This window comes from Ceratotherium simum, chromosome 24 (genome assembly GCF_057802395.1).
Source record: "Ceratotherium simum simum isolate JZ-2026a chromosome 24, ASM5780239v1, whole genome shotgun sequence".
Taxonomy (NCBI): domain Eukaryota; kingdom Metazoa; phylum Chordata; class Mammalia; order Perissodactyla; family Rhinocerotidae; genus Ceratotherium; species Ceratotherium simum.
Genome location: NC_141923.1, coordinates 31,606,286 through 31,632,508, shown reverse-complemented (window position 1 = coordinate 31,632,508; position 26,223 = coordinate 31,606,286). Strand labels below are relative to the sequence as shown.

Genomic DNA, 26,223 nt, shown 5'->3' with positions numbered 1-26,223 from the left:
CACTTTCATAAGTACTCATATTTTGTATCTCTGGATTATTGGGACATCTGTGTAGTTATTCCTTCTCTTGCCCAGAAACATTGAGTATTTGAGGCTATACCAGTTAAGGAATCTAACAACATCCCATTTTGGAAGGTGGAAGTATTTGATGAAGAATGCCACTTCTTTTTAGTGAATATGCCATATTGTACTGTAAATTATTTCAGGACAGGAACTGTAGTTGTTGTTGGTTGTTTTTTGTCTTTTTCCCTTCCCACGTCTTTTGTGTTGCCTTTAAACTATTCCTTATGCCCTTGGCACAAACAGTTTCCCATGTTGCCTCTTTTGTTTGGTTCCTTCAATTATTTATTGTTCTCACCCATTTATTTCTTGGAAGAAAATTATTTTTCCCTTTTCCTGCTTGTTAGTTAATTCATTGTAGAAAATAAATAAATGAGGAAGATATCAAATGAGCACTTGCCTGTATTTTATCTGGAGTTTAGGAGAGAGGGTTATGAGTAGAGATTTGGATAACTGCATAGAGATGACATTTAAAAGAGCAGGTACCTGTGACATCACCAGACAGTACTGGCTACCATGCAGATATCTCCCCAGGTGACTTCATTATTCTGTCTTCATTCAGTTGCACAGGCAACTGTGATCCAACCAAGTCAACACCCTGCTTTCCAGAGGAATATTTTTCCTCCAGTGTACCCATGCCTGCTATCTCATCCTGATGCTCTCAGTGCTCACATGCACCCTAATACTAATACTCTTTACAGCCCCTTCCAAAAAGATGAATGGTAGGAGAGGTAAGCCAAGGATACCACCCTGGAATCACTAGCTTTTACATGGAGGCCACCAATGATCCTGAGGAGTGAGCAAAAAGAAAGAGGCAAGAGAAAATGAAGAAGAACATGGTTATCATGGAAGTGCAGAGAAGAGAGAGTTTCAGGAAGGAGGGAGGGATCAAGAGTGTAAATGTCTCAAAGAGCTGGAATGACAAGCACTGTTTTTGCACCTGCAGCTTCCCCCCAAGGGAGGGACTGTTAACTCAAATCTCCTAGCACCAAGTGTGTAGTCAATGCTGAGAGGAGAATGCAGAAAGGCTGGGGATGATTCAGAGGAGAAGAAGAAGCACTTCCTCTGGAAGATTTGTGTTATCAGAAAATGGTGATGGGTTACGTTGTATAGACCTTGAGTGATGAAAAGACTTTCAGCTAGTAGAATTTGAGTGCATCTTCTCGTTTTCTGAGTTCCATGAACTCACTGAACTTAAACAGTGGGCTTGGGATTCTAGCTGAATGGATCTACCGTGGACTCAAATAGTACCTAGAGCTGTGAAATTTAACTTGTAACAAGGATATTTTTATATAGCTTACTCCTTCAACAGATGCAAGTGACATGCTGTAAATTAGTATTGCTCTTCTATTTAATTCCATTGCTTTTTTACCGTATTTAATGATGCTTAGGCAGGTTTGCTGACAATTAGAACAATTCCTAATAATTTTCAGGATATATTTGCTCTTTCCATCAACCCTAAGGTATGGGTTTTAGGTGTTACTGATCTGTCATCATATTATACACGTGGATGACATCTTTATTTTCGACTAGTAGCTTAATAAATGCAACGCATATATATTTCTACATGTGCTAGTCAGTGTCCAAAGTGTATTGCTCATAAAGGGGTTTGATGGTATAAATAAGGATGGAGAAAGAGAGAGAGAGGGAAAGGCAGAGAGACACAGGGATGGAGAGAATGAATGAGAATAGGAAAGGAGGTCCTCATGACAGAAAAAATAAAAATCTGTTGTTGAACTTAGTTGTCCATGTTGAACTTCCTCAGTTTTTACAGGTCATTAAACTATGGGCACTCTCTCCCCTGTGTGCCTATCTACAGTTTGAAATTAAAAGAAAACATTGAGTTGTTGTAATGATCAAGATGTAATAGGAGTCTTGGCATTTCTTTTAATTGTGAGGAAATTATGTTTAAATATAAGATTTTAAAAATCTCATTAAAAAATACAGAAGCATATGAGATGGTTCTGAAGACGAGATGGTTCTGAAGACGAGCACTGTCGTAGTGACCGCCAAGATTGAGCCTCTCCAAGTCTGTTCTCGTTACTGTATTTTAGTGCTGGCTTTCAGTTTCCTCCTACAATGGATACAACTTTACATATCCTAAAAAAGACAGTTCGGCAACAAACTATTTTCTAAGGGAAGTGAAATGTGACAAGAATGAGTTTTTATCATGGTGTGATTGGTGTATTGGTCTTTTAGAGAATGAAACTTCTGGGAATGGTAGATGATTTATTTGGATTTCTGTGAGCTTGTAAGAAATGTTGAAAGCATCTGATTTTTATAAGAATCTACTTAGTATTATTCTTTATGCTAGTATCTTTCTTTGAAAGACATTTCATTGAAATAAACAGCTTTATTTCCCCTAGTTAGAAAATAGCTCGTAAATTCTGGTTTTGGTGGTCAAAAGATTTTTTTTTGGAGACTGGCTGGTGTTTACTTTGCATTTTGGTTCAGTTGACTGCTTTTTCTTCCATCTTATGAGGAGCACTTCTTAAACCTTGGCTGTGGCCGCACGGGCTGCCCCTCACTGCCTTTGGAAGCAACAGTTAGCACATATTCCACTTGAAGGCTTACAGTTCAAGAGGAGCATGTAAAGTTCTGAAATGTAAATGAAATCATAGGAATCTGATGGCAGAAGTATCTAGAAAGCTCAAAAGCCAGGTTCAATTAAGTAGCTATGCAAAACCATTATCCTCATCACAAAAGATGGGGAAGAGGAGCAACGCAAGTGAAAACAATTGGCGTTTATCTGACTGGCTGCCCAGACCAGCCCGTGCGAGCCCAGCTGGAGCTCGCTGGCCCTGCGTCCTGCAGGCGGCGTGCAGTTTTTGAAATACCCCTAAATGTTCCAGCCTTTAAATAGCAGCGAGGCTTCTAAAATGATGCTGCGTACTGCAAGAGAAATTAAAGCGGCTGCCTCGGAGGCAGGAAGCCGACTAGCGAGATGCTTAATTATCGTGGAAGTAAGTGCTTGTTACGCTGAGCGGAGTGCAGGGAGCGCGGGTCGTCCTCGGGGTGTCAGCCGTGATTTGTAGACAATGCAGCCCTGTCAGCGCAGTGCTGGTTCAGCAGCATCTTTCCAAACATGTATTTGGCAAGAATTTAAAGGCCACCTCTTGTGTAATTTGTGGAGCCTTGGAAAAGGGTCCTCTGCCTTTATTTCCAGGATGTATGCAGCCATGCAGGGTTTTGTACTCAGAATTTGTGCCTCTTGCCTCCTGACTGACGTGCTCATGAGGAAGTTGGTGTTCTTCGCCCATCACCTGGAAGGATGTTAACAGTTCTCTGTCGTCTGTTGGGGAATATGGAGAGGTTTATCCAGAGCAGCATTTTGTTTCTGCTGTCTTCATAAATTAGCACCGAAGGGTGGGGTAGGTTGCAATGCGTAAGGAAATGCAGGCATTTTGTTAATTAGTGAAATATTTCCAGCTTTAAGAGTAGATGAAACTAAAGAAAGCTTGGGAAGAGGTGGTGGTGAATGCTGGATTCCTTCGGAAATATTCCTCTTCGGGGTAAGTAATAAAGTAGAGGGAAATACAGAAGAGTCCTAATGGATATAATGGCTCCGGGAAAGCCCTGTTTATTTTCTCTCTATTGTATTTGCTGTTGCCAACTATGTTAAGCCTTTATAAAGAAACAAAAAATAAGTAAGGATTTTGAAATATGGAAGGTGTTAAAAAAGTGAGTGTTGCAACATATTCAGTAATTTTTCAATTTTTAGTGTTGTCAAAAAACTGACTACGCATTGCTCTAATTATTGAAACTCTGGTTATGTCTCGAACTTCTGGTCAGCCCAGTGGTTCATGATATTCTATATTGTTAGAGTCATTGGAGCCTGTACTTGGGGATAGGAGCCTTGATGTTCTGGAATGAGATTCCCTCTCCCTCCTAGTTATATGAAACAGCTTAATTAAGCTGAAGTAGTAATAGTCTTTTTAAATATATGTAATTTAAATGATGGATTTTATTAAATGCTTTCCCTTTCTTCCTTTCTCTCAAACCTGCTTTACGAAAAATAATGGGCTGTAAACTGTGAACCACAATCCATTATTGAGTCTTTTATTTCCTTGTGTCTGGTTTTGGCACTGGTGTGTTTATTTTTAGATGTATTTATCAAATGCTAATTCCAATTGTCCTTCTCTCTTTTAGAGAAACCATGGGATTATGGCAATCACAGAGTCCCAGTAATACAAGTTCCCTTTGGTTTTTTCTGAAAGAAAGCCATCTATTAAAGTGAAGCAAAGGAGCTGTTGTGGATTATAATGTTTTGAAGATCTGGATTTTTCAGAGGTTTGAAAATAAGGCAGCATTTAACCTTTTAAATGAAAAAGATTAAGATCTCATGCAACTGCTGTATTTTTTGGAAACCGTTCTCCAAAAGGGAAGTGCACATTTAAAACTTAGATATGATGGTCCTTTCTGCAGGGATTTAAGTCTAATTGCTTTTACATCATGACCAGCTTGAAACGGTCACAGACGGAGAGGCCTGTTGCCACTGAAAGGGCCTCGGTTGTTGGCACAGATGGCCCTCCCAAAGTCCACAGTGACGACTTCTACATGCGGCGCTTCAGGTCCCAAAATGGCAGCTTAGGATCCTCGGTCATGGCTCCTGTAGGGCCCCCACGAAGTGAAGGGTCTCACCATATAACCTCAACCCCCGGAGTCCCAAAGATGGGGGTTAGGGCAAGGATTGCAGATTGGCCCCCAAGAAAGGAAAATGTTAAAGAATCTAGCCGTTCAAGCCAGGAAATAGAAACCTCAAGTTGCCTTGAGAGCCTGTCCTCCAAAAGCAGTCCTGTGAGTCAGGGAAGTTCTGTTAGCCTCAATTCCAGTGACTCAGCCATGTTAAAAAGCATACAGAACACGCTGAAAAACAAGACAAGACCGTCGGAGAACATGGACTCCAGATTTCTCATGCCTGAAGCCTATCCCAGCTCTCCCAGAAAGGCTCTTCGCAGAATAAGGCAGCGGAGCAACAGCGATATCACCATAAGTGAACTTGATGTGGATAGCTTTGATGAATGTATCTCGCCCACATACAAGACTGGGCCATCACTGCACAGGGAATATGGTAGCACATCTTCGATTGATAAGCAGGGAACGTCCGGAGAAAGCTTCTTTGATTTGTTAAAGGGCTACAAAGATGACAAATCTGATCGAGGTCCAACTCCAACCAAGCTCAGTGACTTCCTCATTGCCGGTGGGGGCAAGGGCTCTGGGTTCTCTTTGGATGTTATAGATGGGCCCATCTCACAGAGAGAGAACCTCAGGCTCTTTAAGGAAAGGGAAAAACCACTTAAGCGACGTTCCAAGTCTGAAACTGGAGACTCGTCCATTTTTCGTAAATTACGCAATGCCAAAGGTGAAGAACTTGGGAAATCATCGGATCTTGAAGATAACCGATCGGAAGACTCTGTCAGGCCCTGGACATGTCCAAAGTGCTTTGCCCACTACGATGTCCAGAGTATATTATTTGACTTGAATGAGGCGATTCTGAACAGGCACAATGTTATTAAGAGGAGAAACACCACCACGGGGGCTTCAGCAGCTGCTGTGGCGTCCTTGGTCTCAGGACCTTTGTCCCACTCGGCCAGTTTTAGCTCCCCAATGGGCAGCACGGAGGACCTGAATTCCAAAGGAAGCCTCAGCATGGACCAGGGAGATGATAAAAGCAATGAACTTGTAATGAGCTGCCCGTATTTTCGGAATGAGATTGGTGGAGAAGGTGAAAGGAAAATCAGCCTGTCAAAATCGAATTCTGGCTCCTTTAGTGGATGTGAAAGTGCCTCATTTGAGTCGACACTCAGCTCCCATTGCACAAATGCAGGAGTGGCAGTACTTGAAGTGCCCAAGGAAAACTTGGTGTTGCATCTAGATCGAGTGAAAAGGTACATTGTGGAACATGTGGATCTGGGCGCATACTATTACAGGAAATTCTTCTTTCAGAAGGGTGAGTAGAGATCTTTTATTTTAATTTTCTTGTGCTGTACTTTCTGAAAAAAGCAGAGTACTTCCTATTAGGTTTTTTAGCAGTGTGACATAAGATTTGCCTGAATTGTTTCTCTTGGTGGTAAAATAGTTAAATAGCTATTTGTTGCAATGTATTTCTTTTTGCATTTTTTTGAGTTACTTCCTCCTTTCAGGTATAAAAATGTCTTGTACATTAAATAATGTTTTTTTAAAATAAAAACCCTGTGATTTAGTGGATAAAATTATAGTCTGTAGAAGACTTGCTGTGTCACTTTGAAGGATAAATGTCATATAAAGTTGAAAATATTTTAAACATGGCTTTTTTTTAAGGATTACAAAAGCAATCTTAATGCTGCCTTTCATTTATTTAGCACTTTTACAGTTAGTGTGGGACCCTTTCTTTTCCACCTCAATGTTCTCATCAGTAAATGGGAATTATAATACATTCCTATTCATTTCACAGTGTTGGATTATACTTTATGTATAGTTTTATCTCATACTTTTAAGAAAGGCCCTATGATTTATTGAAAAATAAATAGTTTAAATGAACTCTTAAGAGCTTTCTAGTGGTGTTTTTGAGTAGCATTATTAATTGAAGAGTGAGTTTAATTCATGCAAGTACCCAAGCTAGGAAACAGGATGCTTGCCAAAGAAAGATATATACCTGGGGTCCATTAGCTCAGTAATCTCTGCAGCCCGGTGCGAGTCTGCCTGTATGCAGAGTATTACAGCAGTGTTTTGATTTCCCACCTACTGTTTTGGGGCTTTTGAATCTTATTTAGATTTATCTTCCAAATAAGGTTTTATTTCTAGTACTCATTATAGTTGTATCCATATCTCATAAATATCTGTGGCATAGGTCCTGGAGTCAATATGATAATGAAAATCCCAATTTCATTTTTAAGCAGTCTTTATTTTCTCAGAATAATTTTCTGGAGTTCAAATTTTAGAAATCATTTCTTTCTTATATTTCCTTTAGGAGACAGGATTTCTCAGTGTTCCCATCTTGGCATGTGGGGCTAGATAATTGTTTGTTGGAGGAGGGAGCTGTCCTGTGTATTGTAGGATGTCGGATGTTTAGCAGCACCCCTGGCATCTACACCCTAGATGTCAACAGGTGCCCCCTTCCCCCACCCCAGTTGTGCTGACCTAAAATGTCTCCAGGCATTGCCAGATGTCCCCTAGGGGGTGAAATGGCACCTAGCGGAGAGCCCATGCTTTATTGTACCTGCAGAAATTTTCTGCAGGTGTTTCTGAGCTGTCTATAGGGGAGGCCATGTTGCTAAAAACTGACACATCGAGTCCAACATAAGAGAGAACATATTAGTTACAATCTTATTTATGTAGTAGTAGGCACTTTTTTCCTATTAGGCAATGTGATAATACCGATGAACATTTTTGAGCACTTATTATGAACCAGGAACTTTGCTAAGCATTTGATATGACATGCATTTTCTCATTTCACCCTCTCTATGCCCACTCAGGTTGGTACCAATATTGATGGCATTTTCCAGATGAGAAAACTGGGGCTTAAGTGGTTAAGTGACTTACGTGGTTAAGCTGTCACGGAGCTAGTAGTGGTGGAGGCAGGCTTCCACTTTCGGTGTCTGACCAGAGCCATGTTCTTAACCGCTGTGCTCTTCTCTCTACTATATTAGACTAAAGGGCAGGAGTATATTTTTATGTTTAAATCTGGTGGAAATTTGTTTATTTTTTTATCTTTCAAAAGTATGGGCTAAAAATTTGAACATCTAGGTTCCAGAGTAATCCAGCTTACATCATAACACTTCATAAATTTGAAAGCCACTAATCCAAAGTAGTTGCTAATTTGAAGCATGGAAAAGACCCTCTTACCTAACATAACTGGAACTGATTAATTGGAAATAGTGGTTAAAGCAGGGAATCTTTAAAAAGTGTATGTCCTCAAAATATCTTAATTTCATTAAAATATATGAAAATATATTTGCCAAACTCTTGTGAGGCCAAGGGCTTTTCTTTGACCATGATTCTACTGTTTTGAGTTTGACGTCGTATTAATAGTGTAAACCACAAGAGCTAAAACATAGACACTAGCAAAGCAATCCAAATCTTACAGAATCTTAAGTTTTATGGGGTTTTTTTTCTTATTTTTTGTAGTTGTCTCACCCACATCTAATCCAACAGCTTTCTTTTTTAGTGACTTGCCTTTACTAAGTCTTTCCAAAGCCTTCAACTTAGTTTTTAATAGAAACAAGATTTATCTTTTGTACTCATTCCATCAGCTTTCATAATATTTAATTAAATTTCATAACTACAGTAACAAATCAACTGGGGTAAACAGGTTCAGGAAGACACAGCCGACTCTTTGTCAGCGTCAAGTCCAGCTGGTGGGAGTGTGTGTGGCACCAGAGATTGTCTGCTAGTGCCATGGGGCATCCGTCGTTGTGGTTCACAGAGGGAACTCAGGGCAATGGTTAATCCAGGACACTGGTCCAGTGGAAGGCAGGTACAGAGGGCTCCTGCTGTGTTTTCTTGGGCCATACAACTTAGAATTTTCAAATCAGACAGGCCATTTGTCACAATATGATAATGTACAACAAATTATGGCTCTGAATAATCAGCTTCATTTGAAGCTGAGATTAAGTCCCCTAAAATACAACTGTATATTAGAAAATTTGTATATCTATACTTTTTATCACAGTATAAAATACAGTTAAATAATTCTGTCTTATAATTTTTTATATACCACTTGAGTCACTGAGATTAGTGCACTAAGTCATTTTTCTTAATCAGAACCTTAAAATGAGTCATGTTGTTGAAGGAGTACATCAATGTCAGATGTAATTTATCTTCCAGCAACAGGGTGTAGTGCTATTGACCTGGCTGTCACTCCAACCTCTTCATCACCAGATATTTTCCATTCTGCTGTTTAATGCATTCCTGACTTCATTGTGGCTAAGTCTCCAGGGGAAAACAAAATTCATTTTACTGAAGTACACTCTCCAGTGGACACTATATGTAAAATTTAATTCTATCAGCTCATGAAGCTGCAGTCACTTTTTAATATTACATTGTTTTTATAAACATCATTATTTTGCACATTTAGACCTTAGAGGATATTTGACCCCCACAGGTAAGCCCAGTCCATGGCTGGAAAGATGCTGGACCAGTAGAGGAATCCCACTGTTTGCACTTTTTAAAATGAGCAACACACCATCAATGTTGTTCTTTCCAGTCCTTTCTCTTGCTGCCACTCTTTGCTGTTTCGCTAGCGTGTGTGATGTTTCTGTTGAGACTCACTCAGAGCTAAATGACGGTAATAATATAGCTAACATTTATTGTTATTACGTTGTACTTTCTGCAGACCTCCTTACTTAATGCTCATAAGACCTCGAGGCGAAGCTGTCCTTATGATAAGTCCAAGTGATGCGACCACATCCTTCTTAGAGAGACACAAACTAGGCAGTAGGATAGCATGAAGATTAATCTGGTCATCTCCCTTTGAGTACATCTATATTTTATGTTTAGTTTGTATGAGGTAGTCACCATGATCAGAATATCAAGGAAATTTGTAAGGGGAAAATACTAAGTTATGGGATAATTATGATGTTAACTGTAGCCGACACGGCTTGTGGAGAAGTCTTTTTCCTCACCATTACTCACCTCATTTTCTGTGGCCAATACAGGACTTTTCCAATTTTGTGCCGAGTGTACAATTGTCTATGAGGCATGGCCTCCCTGAGTCCCATTCAGAGGGATGCATTAATGGAAAAGAGGAGCCCATGGGTTGCCTTGACAGTGGTGTTTGTTGCTCCATTGATCAAAAGGGTTGATATGCTTATCTGATGCTAGGTGGGGTGTCACTCTCAAAGTCAAGTTACTAAAGATGCTGTGATGGGGAACAGCCTCTCCCTACTGCCCAGTTGCCAGGAGAAACTGCCATTATCTGGTCTGAAGCTCATCCAAGAATATTTTCCCAGTCCTGAAAAGAGTGAAAACTAATGCTTATGCACCTGATTATTCTTCTGATAACTTTAAGCCACCATATTTTATTGTTCGCTTTCCTCTTCCCATACCTCTGCCTCTCCCCACCCCACCACACACGTGTTTGTAGACACATGCACACACCCACACATGTCAAGTTAAGCAGTCTGCTAGTCCCCAGGATTATCAGTTGACACCAACAAGTTGGATTTCAGGTTCTATTGTAATGTCCAGTTTTCTTTATTTACCTCTCACCCTCTTGTAATCAGCCATCTTTAACATCAGTTCTTTAGAATATATGCACTTCACTTCATTTGTACTTGAAGTGACAGCTTTAGCACTCTGATATAGTCTCAATTTTGCTATCAGGAGCTATTCTTCAAGTTCCAGTTTGTTAAATGAACATCATTAAGTAGCTATTGTAAGTTTTAGTGGATTATTATGTAGTACATACAGAATATGACGGAACACGATACAGCTAAGCTTATTTGTAAAAATCTGTGCTTATTTTCTTTTCTGATTCTTCTGTAAGTATAGCAACGTTAGGCTTGAGAAAAGTACCGTGGGATGCCTTATAATTCAGAGTTCTTTAAGGATAATTATTCTGTGTTTAGTTTTTTTAATGTGGACAGTTTTATATTTCAGGTAAGTGATAAACCCGAGTCAACAAGTCTGATCTACTGAACCATGTTGTGGTCTGTGCTCTTGAACTTAACAGTTAATTTCTGCCAAAATTAATAGGGAGAGATTTTATATATGTATAATAATTTATTGTTTTAATGCCCTTATCTTATTTTTTATTGGGATCACATAAACCGTATATAATTTGTTTGAAGGTAGCTCTCTAATTATGGAGTCCTTTTCAGGGAGATTTGGGGCTCTAAATAACTTTTGGAGAAACTAACCTAGGACTATCTTTTGCTGCTGTCTTTTTATCTGCTCAGACCTTCTGATAGCAAAGAGACCATTGGGTATAAAGGTTTACATGTTTGCTCCTTTGAAAACAAGCATCCTCTCCTTTCTTGGCTGTGATCTCCTGAGTCCTAGTACTGATCTGAACCCTGATCTGTAAGGCATTCAGGATTTCTATTACCTGAGCCATCTCAGTCCAGAGGTTTGTGGAAGTTGGTTAGAAGGGCATGTGCCTCCACTGTTCTTCCCTGTTTTATTTTTAAAATCAAGATAGACCGTCAGAAGGCCACATTTACTCAAACACTTGACTTTATTCAAGGTCATCTTTTGAAGATCCAGTCATATAAAAATAGAGTATGCTTTTGCAATAAAACTGAGGGTGCAGGCAGTGCCCATAACGTCATTCTTCAGCCCCTCCAGAAAGTTCCGTGTGAGAAATTTATTTTACATTTGGTTACCAGGAATTGTTTTCTGATAGCTACCAAATGCCTGCCTTTCTGATAATAGTTATGTTTTATTTGTTTGCCTGTTTTGTTTTTTTTACTGTATTTCCTGTTTTACCTCAACTCCCACAAATTTGACGCTCAACTACACAACCTTTGTTTGTTTCCACTTTCATCTTTTATTTTTCTATTTCTGTCTCATTAGCATGATTTATATATGTCCTTTATAATTAAGGACCTCACATTTTTTTTGGAAAATACAATTAGTATACACTTATATCCACATAAAATTCCTCTATTCCTAGGCTTTTCTCCTTAGTTCTAGCTACATTTCTCACCAACTTTACCTCCTTCTGCCTGGATGCCTATCTAGTTGGCAACTCAAAACCATGCACATAAATTTTGACTTCTTCGTTTTCTTCCCTAGACAAGCCTGCCTCATCATTGCCCTCTTGCTGTAAGTGCCGCCATTATTATCAGTCACTTGGATTTGAAACACTGAAGCCTCTTTGATGCCTCTCTGTCATTGTTTTCAATCTCCAATCAGTTGGGAAGGCCTCTTGAGTATGCCTTTGAATTGCTGCTGACTTCCTGTTCCTTATGTCCCATTCCCAATTCTATAACTTCAGGAGCTTATTGTCTCTTTCCCAAATTCTAGCAATAGGTATCTTAGTCTGTCCATCTCTAGTCTGCCCTACTCAAATTCCAACCCCTTGTCTATTGCCAAATACAGTCTAATCCTTTAATGTAAATTTACATGAACTTGTAAATTTAATCCTGTGACAAATATGTTGTGTCACTTGAGTCCTCTGAGAAGCAGATGTTGAGACAGTATGGCATACAAGTGGTTTGTTGGGCGATTGGGGGTAATGCCTGTGAAGGAAAAAAGGGGGAGGAAGCAGAATTTAGCAGAGAAAGCCTTCAGTCCATGATGCAGATATGACTCCCTGAAAAGGAAAGGGAGAGGAAGCAAAATTGCGCAGGGGGAGCCTCCGACCACGATGCAGATCTAACAAAGTCTCAGCCAAGCAGTGGAGCAAAGAATGAGCATTAGGGAAGTCCTGTGTTGGGCAGTAATGGTCAGGCCCTGTTACTCCGCATGCTCAGTTCCTAGGTGGGGCTGTCCAGGAAGAGTGTGGCTAGGCTGGAAAACTACAGCAGATCCGAAGACGCTACAGCCAGAGACTTTCAGCTAATTGCATTTCTTGTGGCTTACTTGGTTGCAGGTCCTTTCTGGAAGGGAGATCAGTGTTGCACCTCCATGGCTGCCATATATGCAGGAGTTGCCTACATTGTGCTTGGCGTGGTTTTGGCCTCTGGAGTGGTATACAGAACAGACCCCCCTCACAGAGCTTATATTCTGGTGGAGGGAAACAGACAGTAAACGAATCATACAAAACTCTACATATACTTATTATAAAAGTTAATAATACAGAGGTGGAGAAAGTAATTCCTCCCCTAATTCCAATAATTTGGCTTGTAACCTGTATCTTTTCTTATACATGTACAAATTTATTATCTCATTTTCTATTAATGAGTGCCCTTCATATTTTTAAAGTAGTTTTAAAAATTAACACCTGCACATTCATACACTTATTTATTCATTCATTCAAATAATATTTATTAAACATCTACTCTGTGCCAGCTACAGTGCCTGAAGGAGAACAAAACAGATAGACCTGTCTTCATTTTGTTTACAGTCTGCTATTAGGGCTCTTAAGACAAATGGGAAGCTATTAAACATTGATTTTTTTCCTGATTTAAAAAAATATATTTTTTAAAAAATCTTCTACAATTTCTTATTTCCTCTGTCTGAACTCTATTTAGATGGATGGTGGAACCTCTGGATTATATCCTCCATGTTTTTATTTCATAATTTCAATTTATTTTTATTTTTATTCTCTATATGTCAATTTTATCTTCTGTAGAAGGGATTGGTATGTAGTTCTCTACTTTCTATTATTCAGTCTTTTTGCTTTATTTTTTCATCAATTGTATTTTTAATCCCTAGGAACTCATTATTTTTGTTTTCCTGTACTTATGTTTCATAATAGCTTATTCTTATTTTATATATCCCACATTTCTCTATTTTGGTGTTAATTGAAAAAAATTTTTTCTAAGTTCTTTTCCCTGAATGGTCTGTATCTTCTCAGTTGGTCTTCTGTTTGTCTCGTTTTTTTCTTTCATGCTATTGGTTTTCCTTGGTGGTCTAGTGACCTTACCACGTTTGTGAACACAGGCCGAGGGGGACTGTGTAGGTGGCAGGCTTCTCTACAGCCCTGTGGGTCTCTTTCCCCGGCTAGCCTTGCCTTACACGGTAAGGCTAAGGGCCAGCGCTGGGAAAGTAGTGAGGCCCCCCTCACAAGGAGGTGTCCCTGTGGAGTGAGAGGGCAGTGAAGCCGGTGTAGGATAGAAACCCATGAGGATGCCGGAGTTGGGAGGGCTTTATCATGCTCCACTCGGCACGGAGCTGCCTTTCCTCCTCTGCCCAGTATGTGCATTAGAATGGGTGGTTCTCTGTCCCTCTCACCCACCTGACAGGCTCCTGCCTATCCTGGGCTTGTGATGCCCGAGTAACCCCTCCTTCTCAAAGATGCTCTCCCACTGCCGCTCCGAGTCGCCCTGTGCCCTTCTTCCTGCACAGTGCTCTCTGTGATGCACTGGTTCGTTACCAGTCTACGCACTCCTTGACGGCAAGGACCACAGATTGGGCAAGCTCAGTGCACGTTTCAAAAGTGAATGAAAGCCTGGCGCTGATGCGAAGCAGAAGATTGATTGAGTTGAGGAGCCAGTGTATCTTGTATTTATAGCATCAGGTAGAGGCGGTGAGGGCGCTCTGTGTATGTGACCTTGTGTTATACTCCAGACCCTGAATAATAGGGTGCAGTTCCTTTTCCTCTCTTTTCAGGAAATGAGACCACAAACAAGTCTGTGGGTGGTCGTGGTGGGTTTGTGGACATTAACCTTGACCACCAGTTGATCCCACAGGGCCGAAACACCATCACCAAGACTGATTTTTACTATTGTAAGCTTTATAGAACAACTGATGGATGGTAACGTCAATGGGCGACAGTTTGAGTAGAAACAGGAGGAAAAGCAGGATTTGCCTAATCTCAAGGTATCCGCCCAAAGATTCTTGTAAACTACAAGGAGAAAGATAATAACTTTATGGTGAAGAAACCTGGCAGGCACCACTTTAATGGAGTGAATCAGGTCCATATCATGAGCCCCATGAAATGATGCACTCAGAAACTTACGTCATTGCTGTGGTTCTCTTGCGTAATCTCAGTCCAATCATGTGAGACCACCAGACAAACCCAAATGCAGTGATAAATACTCTTCAAAGGTGTCAAGGTCATGAAAGACAAGTCAAGACTGAGGAACTGGAACAGACTGCAGGGGCCTAAATAGAAATAACAACTAAATGCAATGTAGGATCCTGAGTGGAATTTCAGACCAAAAAGACATAATGGAAAAAACTGGAAAAAACTGGTGAAGTTTGAATAAAATCTTTAGTTAATGGGATCGTGCCAATGGTAATTTCCTGGTTCTGATAATGAGATTGTACTGTGTGTTAACATAAGATGTTAACATTGGATGAGGCTGGGTTAGGGATATATGGAAATTCTCTGTACTATTTTTCAACTTTTTTGTAAGTCTAAAAGGAGTCAAGATAAAAAGTAAAAAATAAAAACTCTCAGGTACAGTCGGTTACAGCAGCTAACATATGAATCACACATGGAAATGGGAATGCTTGTCCCAACTTCCTGTGTCAAAGTACATCAAAGTGACTGCTGTGCCTACTGATTCCTGTATTCCATACAATTTCTGTGCTCTTTGTTTTGCAGTCTAAGGAAATAAGGGCCCTTTAGATCTGTTATTTCAGTACAAGTTGATGACATATAATAAAAGCCCGTCACCTGTTTTCCAAATGCATACCTCATTATAACTTCAGACACCAGTGAGCCCCTCATCCTGGGCAGTGAAATTAGGTGCTTGAGAAATATTTGCTTTATTGTATCAATTCCTTTCCTCGTCTTCTCATGGAGCCCCCTCCTCTGTATGGGGAGGCCATTCATCTGAGCTTCAGGGCAGTGAGAGGAGACGTCTTCCTACCTGCGTTTGAGTCAAGTAGAAGCTTTCGATGTGGTAGAAGCATCAGCAGAAGCAACCGCTACTACTCATGTGGACAGTTAGTCAGCAAGTATGTGGGCTGTGCTGAGTTTTTGAGGCACACTGCCTGGTCCCTGCCCTCTGAGCAGCACCCACTTCTGCCTTGGCTGTATTTCTGGCTGTCTCTGGGAGACTTACTTCCAAATCCTTCGAAGGCTTTTTACATAGGAAGATATCTTACTGCAATATCCCTGGTAAGGAGGTACAAAGAGTGTTTTAAATATCAAGAAATTGAGTTCAGAGACAGGTGTTTCATTGTGATTTCTTTCATTTGGATGTTAGATACTATTTTTTGCTGAGCTAGCATTTGAATTAGTATTAACTAGCATTAAAAGTAAAGAGTTACAATAAGATGTAACCTTTTAAAATATTCTTTATACTCATTAACCATTTGCAAACCAAATACATTTTTTATACTTTTAAAAATCTTCCTGGGGGCCGGCCCGGTGGCGCAAGCGGTTAAGTGTGTGCGCTCCGCTGCGGCGGCCCGGGGTTCGCCGGTTTGGATCCCGGACGCACACCGCCGCACCGCTTGTCAAGCCATGCTGTGGCAGCGTCCCATAGATAGTAGAGGAAGATGGGCACGGATGTTGGCCCAGGGCCAATCTTCCTCACCCCCCCAAAAAAAAAAATTCCTTCAAAAAAAATTTTCCTTTTATAAAAGTTAGATATATTCATTATAGAAAAATTAGTAACTATAGAAAATTAATCTTGTAGGGTTACTAGTGATTTTATTTGTCTCATGTTTTTAGACATGCATGTTAATTTTTTAAGTAAGATCAAGATCATTAAATATAGTTTTATATATTTTTTTCATGTTTCCATAATTGGCTATGCCATCATTTTTTTAAAATTTTCTAGCTGTTACAAATTCAGGTTTTCCAGTTTCTTATTATTATAAATAATGCTTACATCAGATGTCCTTAAGTTTGGGGTTTTTTTTGGCTCCATTAACCTCTTTGGCAGTTTGGTGAAACCTGTGGACTCTCCTTAGAATAATGTTTTTAAGTGCACAGAGTAAAAATACAAAACAAACCAAGCATATTAAGATATAATTGCAAAAGTATTTAAAATTTTGTGACATAATAATATACATGCTTCTTGGGCCAGCCCTGTGGCTTAGCAGTTAAGTGCATGCGCTCCGCTACTGGCGGCCTGGGTTCCGATCCCGGGCGCGCACCGGCGCACCACTTGTCCCGCCATGCTGAGCCTGCGTCCCACATACAGCAACTAGAAGGATGTGCAACTATGACATACAACTATCTACTGGGGCTTTGGGCAGGGTGGGAAGGAGGAGGATTGGCAATAGATGTTAGCTCAGAGCCGGTCTTCCTCCGCAAAAAAAGAGGAGGATTAGCATGGATGTTAGCTCAGGGCTGATCTTGCTCTCACACACGCACACACACACACACAAATATATATATATATATATTTATATATATATATATATATATATTTTTCTTTTTGCATTAACAAAAAGATCTAGCATCAGATCTGATAACTACCATAATTTCAAAGTAGTTATGAACATAATTGATATTTTGATATGTCTGCAACAACTGTAATGTGATAGGAAAATTCTGTTGGGGTCGAAGTCACAGGTACAGCTAATATTACTGTAGTTTGTTGCGTACATTTATAATTGACGGAAATGCTACATTTCATTTAGACATTAGTAAAAATAAAGATAGAATTCTATTCATTCAAGTTCGTGGACCCCCTAATTTCTACCCATAGACAAGTTTAAAAACTTCTGGCCTTATGTGAACAACCTTATTTATGTAAATTTTTTCCCACATGTCCAGTTATTTCTATAAGGTAGAGCTCTGTACATGAAATGATGTGAACTTTACAGGAACCTTGGTTTTTATTGTCAAATTGCTCCTAAGAAAGCTTAGACCAGAAAGATCCAACTGGTATGTTTAAGACCGTGTAGTTTAACATTTTCTTGCCTATTTCGAATATTTACAGTTTTTATTTTTGAACATTTATTATAGGACCCAAACATTTTCATTTCTTTGAATACTAGTGACATTGAGTTTTTAAAAATATAATCATTGACTATTTGTCATAGATTGATAATAGGCAATAAAAATTTCTATTTTGGTTCTGTTACTTTTTATTTTCCCTTTGTTTCAGATAGAGTTTTCTTTGTACTTTTTTTCTTTAATCATTTCATGCAATTTATTTATGTCAACATAAATATTAAAGTCTCCCTTTTACTGGCAAGTTAAGGGGGCTGGTGGGGCTGCCTAGTCACATGATGCTGTTTTAAACCCCACAACTTCATGCAATTTTAGCAACTAGACCACCCTACTTTTTAAGAGTTACCTATGGAAAGAAGAATTTCAGAGTACTGTGCACTTTGTAAATATGTGCAATTACTCTTATGCAGCAATGACTATAAGCTTAGTGGAGTGCTTTGGGACATAATTCTGGCATGTAGCCAGTCCTGTGTAAACATCCCCATCCATTACTTTGACCTGCTTTTGATTATGATGCAAGGTCCTAGGCTATCTGGTTCTCCTGGAACCTCCACCCTTATAATTAGGATGAGCCCTTTAGGGACCAGAGACTGAGTAGTGCACTTCTCAGAAAGAGCCATTCTTTAAACATTTGGACTCTTATTACTTCCACTTGGGCAAACCTGTGTTTCATTTTAAAAGCAGAATATGCTGCTGCTGCTGTTTTGTTCTTTTTTTTTTTTTTTTTAATTCTCCTAACTTTTAGATCTGTCCTCTCTTTCTAACCTAATTATTCGTCATATTAAGATGGAATAAGTTGCATGAACAAAACATCTGAGCAACTTGAACCTCTTCTTGGTTTTGTCTAAATTCTCTATTGAAAATATTGAGCTAATGAGCATATTGAAAAGTTCATGTCGTCGATTGCACTGACAGTGGCACACGTGTAGCTCACCAAGTAGGCTATTTTAAGAAAAAATAGTTTAAAATATTGAAAACAGGGAAATAATTTTAATTCCAGCTAGTCAAGTTGACGTTTTTCCATTCCTTGACCTGCTGATATATAATGAGGCCCAAGTGTGTCTGCTTAGTACTAGTATCTTTAATATTCCTCTTCTATACTGGCTTAAGTTACGTTACCTTTTCTAGAGAAAATGGGAAAGTTTTTATTTTTCCTTTTGCATAGTCAGTTAGGGTAACTAAGATTAGAATGCAAACATTTTTGTGGCTTTAACATCTATTGCTATAATGCTTTCTGAAACAGCTGGTGCGGATTCACAGCGCCGTTAGCAGTGTGTGACTAGATTACAGCTCCACCAAGAACCATTTTTCACTTTAGCAACATTGTTACTCATTTTGTTAGGTGTGGATAGTAGCTAAGTTTTATTTGCATTCTGTTTCTTTGATTTGTGTTTATCAGATCTATTTTCCCTATTTAAAATTTTAAATGAACAATTCTAAAGAAATATTTTAAGCCGTAAATTATAACTTTATAAGTTATTTATGAAAAATAAAAACATATTTTTTTCATAATTAGACATGGTCTAAGTTATCCTAGTCTCCCTAGGGAAATGTACAACTCAAATATTAATATGAAGTCTGCGAATATCATGAAAACCAGTACAAGCAATGTAAAAATTGCTGGTTGAAGCCCTATAACTCCTGTGATTGTATTTTCCTTTACAATTAAAATGCCAGGCTTAACTTTTTTTGCCTCGTGCACACGTTTATATGCGGCTCATAACCAGATGATGTGATTGTACTTGATCTAATTACTTAGAGCCTTGAACTATTTACTATTTCACCCATCTAGGAAGGTGGAATTTTCATTATTATTGCAAATGTCAACCAAAAATACAGCTATTTATGTGGAACGAATGTTCTAGTGATGGCAGAACCACTCATTGGTACTCTTTGTACCATCCTTGTTAAAACTCACGACGCACGGGCCGGCCCCATGGCTTAGCGGTTGGGTGCTCGCGCTCCGCTGCTGGCGGCCCGGGTTCGGATCCCGGGCGCGCACTGACGCACTGCTTCTCTGGCCTTGCTGAGGGCGCGTCCCACATGCAGCATCTGGAAGGATGTGCAGCTATGACATGCGGCTGTCTACTGGGGCTTTGGGGGAAAATAAATAAATAAATAAAATTATTTAAAAAAAAAACTCACAAACCAGAACTAATAAGAAAACTTCAGGCTAAACATTTGTTTAGATGTTAAACATGAAAAATAAAGGCAGGAGGGAAATCAACCATATATGGATAAATGTTAATATCTGTCCCTTTAAACACTGTGAAACGTTGGCTCTATGGCACATCAAGGAATAAAGCTTTATGTGTGATCTGGCTAGTTAATCCCTTTAGACATCAAGTTTTGTTTAACTTTTTTTTATTCATAACACAATAGTATATAACACAGTTTTTAGAAACTTTTGGAAAGATAATGTTATATATAATGACTAAGAAAATGAGCTTTGGAATCTAGTTAAAATTATGTGTTTGAATTCTGTTACTGCTTTTTACTGGTTGTGGCTGGAAAGTGACTTGTTCTTTCTAAATCATAGTTCCCACATCTGTATTTTCACGGTTGATGTGAATATTAGAGTGCTTGGCGAAGTGCCTCTCTTCGCTGCATTATATCATCTAATATAGTGATTGTGATGTTGGGTTTTGGCATTCCAGTATGCTGGCACTAAAAGATCATTATTTTTGGTGCTGTAATACCTGTATTTCAATTCATCTGTCAGCAGATTTATCCACTCAACTTGAGTCTCCAATTCCTTTTCCCTTCCCCTTTCCTTTCTCTGACTTTCATCATCCTGAATTCTCTCCTCAAAGGCTTCCCAGCCTTTCTTTAACACACATCATCTGCAGCTCCCCTGTTCTTGTTCCCCTTCTTCGCCTTCCACCCCCTGCAAAAGACAGAGCTGATTGTGGGTCTGGCTGGAAGAGCTCTCTGCAATTGGTGACACTAGCAAAGGAGAGAGATAGATGGCTGGTAGGAAAAAATAAAAATCCTGCAGCATGGAGCAAGTACAGAAAGTGCGGCCCAGAGGCTCTGGTCCTGTGAGGAAGGTCTGCAGTCCAGTGAAGTTGAAGGACAGGCAGAGCCAGTTATGGCCAGAGGACCAGACTCAGGGTATCCCTAAGAAGTTGGTATTTTAGGTAAAAAAAAAAAAAAAAAAAAATCTGAATCATTTATCTTGAGATCAAAGTTTAAAGACTCAAAAATTCAATTTAAGGTGACTTGCTAAATCAAACTCCTCTACTGGAGAGTTACATGCTGCATTAGGATTTTAAATTGAATAAAGTTGTGTTCATGTAGAAAGGGTTTTTTTTCTATACCTCTGTAATCCTCAGGAGTAGAAAAAATGGACAGTAGACAAAAAAACAAGGCTTTTATTGTAAGAATAATTCTTATTCAAGTTGAAAGACTTTTTGAACAAGCAGAGTCTGATCATGATAGTGCATTTAACACAGGAAACCAGAATCTCCATCTATACTAATGAAACAGAAATAGATGAAGACCAAATGGAAATGCTTTCTTGGAAGTAATAGCTAGAGGTATTTTTCAAGAAAAAAAGATTGTGCAAAGACATCAAACACACATGTAAGTTTAAAAAGATCTTCCAGGGTTATCAAACCAGAGATGGGTTTGTTTGAAGATAGAGTCTAAAGAAGGTATTAGAAGTTGGTTTAGGGCCGGCCCCGTGGCTTGGTGGTTAAGTGAGCGCGCTCCACTGCTGGCGACCCGGGTTCGGATCCCGGGCTCACACCGACGCGCTGCTTCTCCGGCCATGCTGAGGCCGCGTCCCACACACAGCAACTAGAAGGATGTGCAGCTGTGACACACAACTATCTACTGGGGCTTTGGGGGAAAAATAAATAAATAAAATCTTTAAAAAAAAAAAAAAAAAAAAGAAGTTGGTTTATAATTATCTCATGAACGTTCCCCCAACTCAGAAATGTACATATTCAGCAGCTGGGAAAAATTTCACAAAAATATAGTTGAGTTTGGATGACACACAAAAAAGGTTTAAATGATCTTTAGTTTTTTCTGTTTTTTAATTAACATTCTTTATTTTTATGTAGGGGTTAGTTTCTTTTTAAATAACACTGTATTTCTTATGCCAGTTTATACTAAAGTATAAATTGTGTTTTAATATTTATATTTTTAGAAATTTACATCTTTTTGTTGTAACATTTGTAAATTTTTGTATTTGAAATATATTAAATATTTGATTTCAATAACTTGTATTTTTGTGAATTTTTAACACTTTAAAATAGAATAACATTATTAATATACAAAATAAACACTTTCATTTTGCTCTAGTGTTCAGTCACTCTTTTAGAAGATAGTGTCTAAATAATATTTCAGTTGAGACCTGAAGGATGAGAGGACTTAGTTAAATAAAGTGGAGTTGTGGGAAGAATGTTCTAGGCAGAGTTTGTCAAGTGAGAAGGGGCCTGGTGAGTTTGAGAGACTGAGAGAAATTCAGTATAATTGGTTCAGAAGGATGATGGAAAGATCTAAGTTGAAGGAGGCTCAGGAGTGACGAGTTGTGAGGGCCTTTGGGAAGCCATGAAAATATCCAAGGACCCTTGGGAAACCAGCGAAGGATTTTAAACTTAATAGTGGTCAGATTTGATTTTAGAAGGATCATCTGTGAACAAATTGGTTAAAAGCAAACCAGTTAGAAAACTTAGAAACATCCAGGGAAATGATGGTGAGCGTAAGTCAGTGGCAGTGGGATGGAAAAAAGTACAGTCACGCATCGCTTAATGACAGGGATACGTTCTAAGAAATGCATCGTTAGGCATTTTTGTTGTGCGAACGTCATGAGGTGCACTTACACAAACCTAGATGGTGTAGCCTGCTACACACCTGGGCTATATGGTACTGATCTTATGGGACCACAGTTGTATATGTGGTTCGTCGATGACCCAAACGTCATTATGCGGTGAGTGACTGTAGATAGATTTGAGAGATATTCAAGAACTCGAATTCACAGGGCATGACAGTGAGTCTGGCATGAACAACTAGGTGAATGTGGTAGCAGTCACTGAAATTGGGACTGCAGGGAGAGCTATATAGGATTATGTGGAAGGTGATGGGTTCACTTGTGCAGATGCCCATGGGACAAACAAATAGAGAGTTCCATTAGGTAGAAGAAAGATCTAGGGCTTAGAGAAGTCTGGAGTGGGCACAAAGACTTCTGAGAGTCCTCAACATTGAAATGGCCGTTGAACTTCTGAGAGTGGATGGAATATTCAAAATGGGAAGAGGAAGGGAAACTGAGTAAGAACAGCCAGATTGGTAGAAGGAAAATCAGGCAAGGGTGGTGTCATAGAAGCCAGGAAGAGTGTTTCCAGAAAAAATAAGGTGATCAAGTGTGCCAGATGTTATGGAGAGTCTGAGCAAGATAAGGACCAAAAGTATCTATTTGTTTTTAACTTTAAGACTATCGTTGGTGACTGTGCAATGGAAGTCAGATTATGGTAATTCTAAGGCAAGAATTTAGGCAATTCTTTCAAGAAGTTTCCAATGGAAGAAAAGAATGAAGAGATAAGCTGAAGGTTGATAAGGAGTTGAGGGGGTATTATATTTAAAGATGAGGGAGACTCGAGCCTGATTAAGTGATGAGAATGAGCCTGAGCCTGATGGGAATGAGCAGGTGGAGAGGGAGAAGTTGAAGTAGAAGAGAGAGTGATCAAGGCATCAGAGTCCCTGGGAAGGTGGAATGAGTGGAGGCCAGAGTGTACGGGGAGAGTGGGTTTTGGGTTGTAAAGAAAAGGAAGCAAAGTCTGGATCCAGGTAAGTTTGTGTGTATGATGGTGGCAAGTGAGGACAATTGCTTCTGAAATGGCTTTTTTTCTTTATGATGTAGACAGCATTATCATTTGGTGATGTTGAGGAGGAGGTAGGTGGGGGGAGGTTGAAGGAAAACAGAGTATGTTTGAAATACCTGCTCCAGAGAAGGGGAGCAAGAGCTGACCAGGGACAGCTTGACGACAGAGTTGAGGTTATTGACGATGAATTGATGGCAGCCCTGTAAATTTCCCCAGCAGCAGAGCACAGCAGTCTCACCTGCCCTTCCTGAGGTTTGTGGGTGTGTTTGAGGAGTTTCTAGAGAGTTGGGTTTCAGTTGAGTCCGTGAAGTGGAAGGAACAGAATTTAATGAATGTGACTCACACTCACCTTTGACACATCCACTGTTCAGTGCTGCAGGACCAAAATAGTTTCTGAAGTTACTGAAGCGTGTTAAGCTCTCTGCTCCTTCGGTAAATGGCCCCAGACTGCTGTGTTGTTTTGCTTTAAGTTCTTGTCTGCTTTTTTATACTATTTCTGTCTCCTCCCTTTCTGTTTTCTTCCCTCTCGTCAGTTGTTCTATCACTTTGCTGTCTGCATGCAAGTGTATATCAGCCCTACACACTGGACTTTGTCAACATCTGGAATTATCACACCTCTGAAATAAAGCTGTGGGCTTGAAGACCAGACAACCAAGCTTATTAAAATTATGTGCAAAGTAAGAGTAAATAACCTCTGTGATTCCCATGTGCTGTGCTTTGAGGGTGTACATGAGTGTTTGTACATGAATTTTGTGACATTGGGTTTTTTCTCAGTTGTCCATATTTGAGATGTTTGTTGCCTGTATTCCCATTGTGTTTTCTTGTTTTGAATTTCCATGGATTGTGATGATATTCTCAGACAGGCCTCAATATTTGTGATTATGTCTTCTGTAATCACTCTTTAGTACTTGCAAAGTATTTTCATATGCATTACCTAAATTTTAAAACTACATGATTAGCTGTTTTATGCTATCATTTCCTCTTACCCTCATGGATTTTCAAATACTTATGTATTTTATAAGAGAATAACGTGTCTTTTCCAATATTTATGCATTTTGTATGAGAATAACCTACCATGTCATGACTCAATCATTTAGCCATGTCACATGTGGATGAAATAGAACAGTGTAAAGTAAGTATTTTGGGAGTGTGAAAAACAAGTTATCTACTCTAGCTTTTCATATATTTCTGTGTTTTATGGACTTTCTCATCTGTGAACATATCATGTATGTATCAACAATTTTAATTTTTTTAAAGAAGTATATACTTAGGTATACAGTAAGTATCTTTTTAAAAAATTTTCTGTAAATTAATTTAATTTTGACCCTGACCTTCCTTCTTATTAAGAGGAAGGTAAATTCAGCACCAGTCTTTTGGAGATGTTCCCCACCCCTCAGTGTGCTGGGGTTTGGGCTCTTGAGCAATGCCAGAACATTGAGAAGAGGCCCTTGCATCATCGTCAGTGACCTGGCCACACCAGGCCTAGGAGAGGCCTGTTGTCCCAGCCCACACATGCCCTCAGGGTCTGTGGCTTTGCTGGATGCCTTTTGTGCTACCTACATGGGGACCATTGGTGAGGCCTGAGCCGCGGGTCTAGACTTCTGCCTCCCTGGGGCACTTTGAAGCTCTTGCCTCTGAGACCCTATTCCATCATACTTGGGCTACCTGGGAGCAGAGCACTGCCGAGTGACTCACAGACCTTTCTCTTCTCTCCAGTTCAGGGAAATCTTTTTTAATCTGGGGGAAATCCCTCCCTCCTCAAACTGTATTCTCAATAGGTTCAGGGTTTTTTTAAACAAAAGCTAAGAAGCCTTGACACTAACCTTCCCTTAGGCAAGGAAGCACATAAAATATAGCCTATTTAGGGCCGGCCCCGTGGCTCAGCGGTTAAGTGCTCGCGCTCCGCTGCTGGCGGCCTGGGTTCGGATCCCGGGCGCACACGGACGCACCACTTCTCTGGCCATGCTGAGGCTGCGTCCCACATACAACAACTAGAAGGATGTGCAGCTATGACATACAACAATCTGCTGGGGCTTTGGGGGGAAAAATAAATAAATAAATAAAATCTTTGAAAAAAAAAAATATAGCCTATTTAAATGGTAGAAGAGGGAGAAAACACAGATTTTTTTTTTAAGGTAGTCAGTTGCAGTAAAAAAAACTCAACAGGCCACCTCAGTTCAGTGTTACCTCCTCTGAAATGAAAGCTGTGTAGCCAAGTCTGTGTTTTTATAACTTATTGAAGAATATTAATATTTGTTAAATGTGTTTACATTTTATTGATATACTGTAATTTCTGAGAGATCTAAATATCAAGCAGAATGTAACATTCTAATTTTGTTTTGTCTTGTTTAACCTAAGAACACTGGAACTATTTTGGGGCTGATGAAAATCTTGGTCCAGTGGCTGTGAGCATTCGAAGGGAAAAACCGGAAGAAACGAAAGAAAATGGATCTCCATACAACTATCGAATAATTTTTAGAACGAGTGAGGTAAGTTGTACACAAGAAAGACTTGAGGCTTAATTGAAGTGAGACAAAAATAGAGCAGTAGCAGTAACAAAGCAATTAAATTTAATAGCACATGGTTACAGATGTCTTTAGAATAAACAATGGCCCCTTTCATTCATTCTGGTGGTTGGAGGTGGCCGTGATGGGATAGATCTGGATCCTTTCTCTCCCTCTAGCTCTGGATAGATGCAATAAATGAATAGGAGTTTTGATTCAGAGAAAGATATGTCCATTAAGTGGGCCCTCAGAATCCCAAATGGGATATTGCATATCCTGCTGAGGCGGCCGGAAAGAACTGAGCCAGCTTGAGGAGCTGGGGTACTTACATAAAGAGGGGGTCACCCAAGATGTAACTCACTCTTCCAAACTATTGCTTAGGACATTT

General features: G+C 39.5%; 1 protein-coding gene across 15 annotated transcripts in view; it reads left to right on the top strand.

Annotated features, from left to right (window-relative positions):
- Positions 1-26,223, top strand: part of SIPA1L1 (signal induced proliferation associated 1 like 1) — a 363,798-nt gene that overhangs the window by 220,249 nt on the left and 117,326 nt on the right. For all 15 annotated transcript variants that reach the window (XM_087448297.1, XM_087448293.1, XM_087448290.1 and 12 more), the window contains 2 exons: positions 4,210-6,010; positions 25,690-25,820. In XM_087448297.1, the coding sequence (XP_087304423.1) occupies positions 4,513-6,010; positions 25,690-25,820 (1,629 nt within the window). In that variant the 5' untranslated portion in view covers positions 4,210-4,512. The remainder of the gene's footprint in view (positions 1-4,209; positions 6,011-25,689; positions 25,821-26,223) is intronic.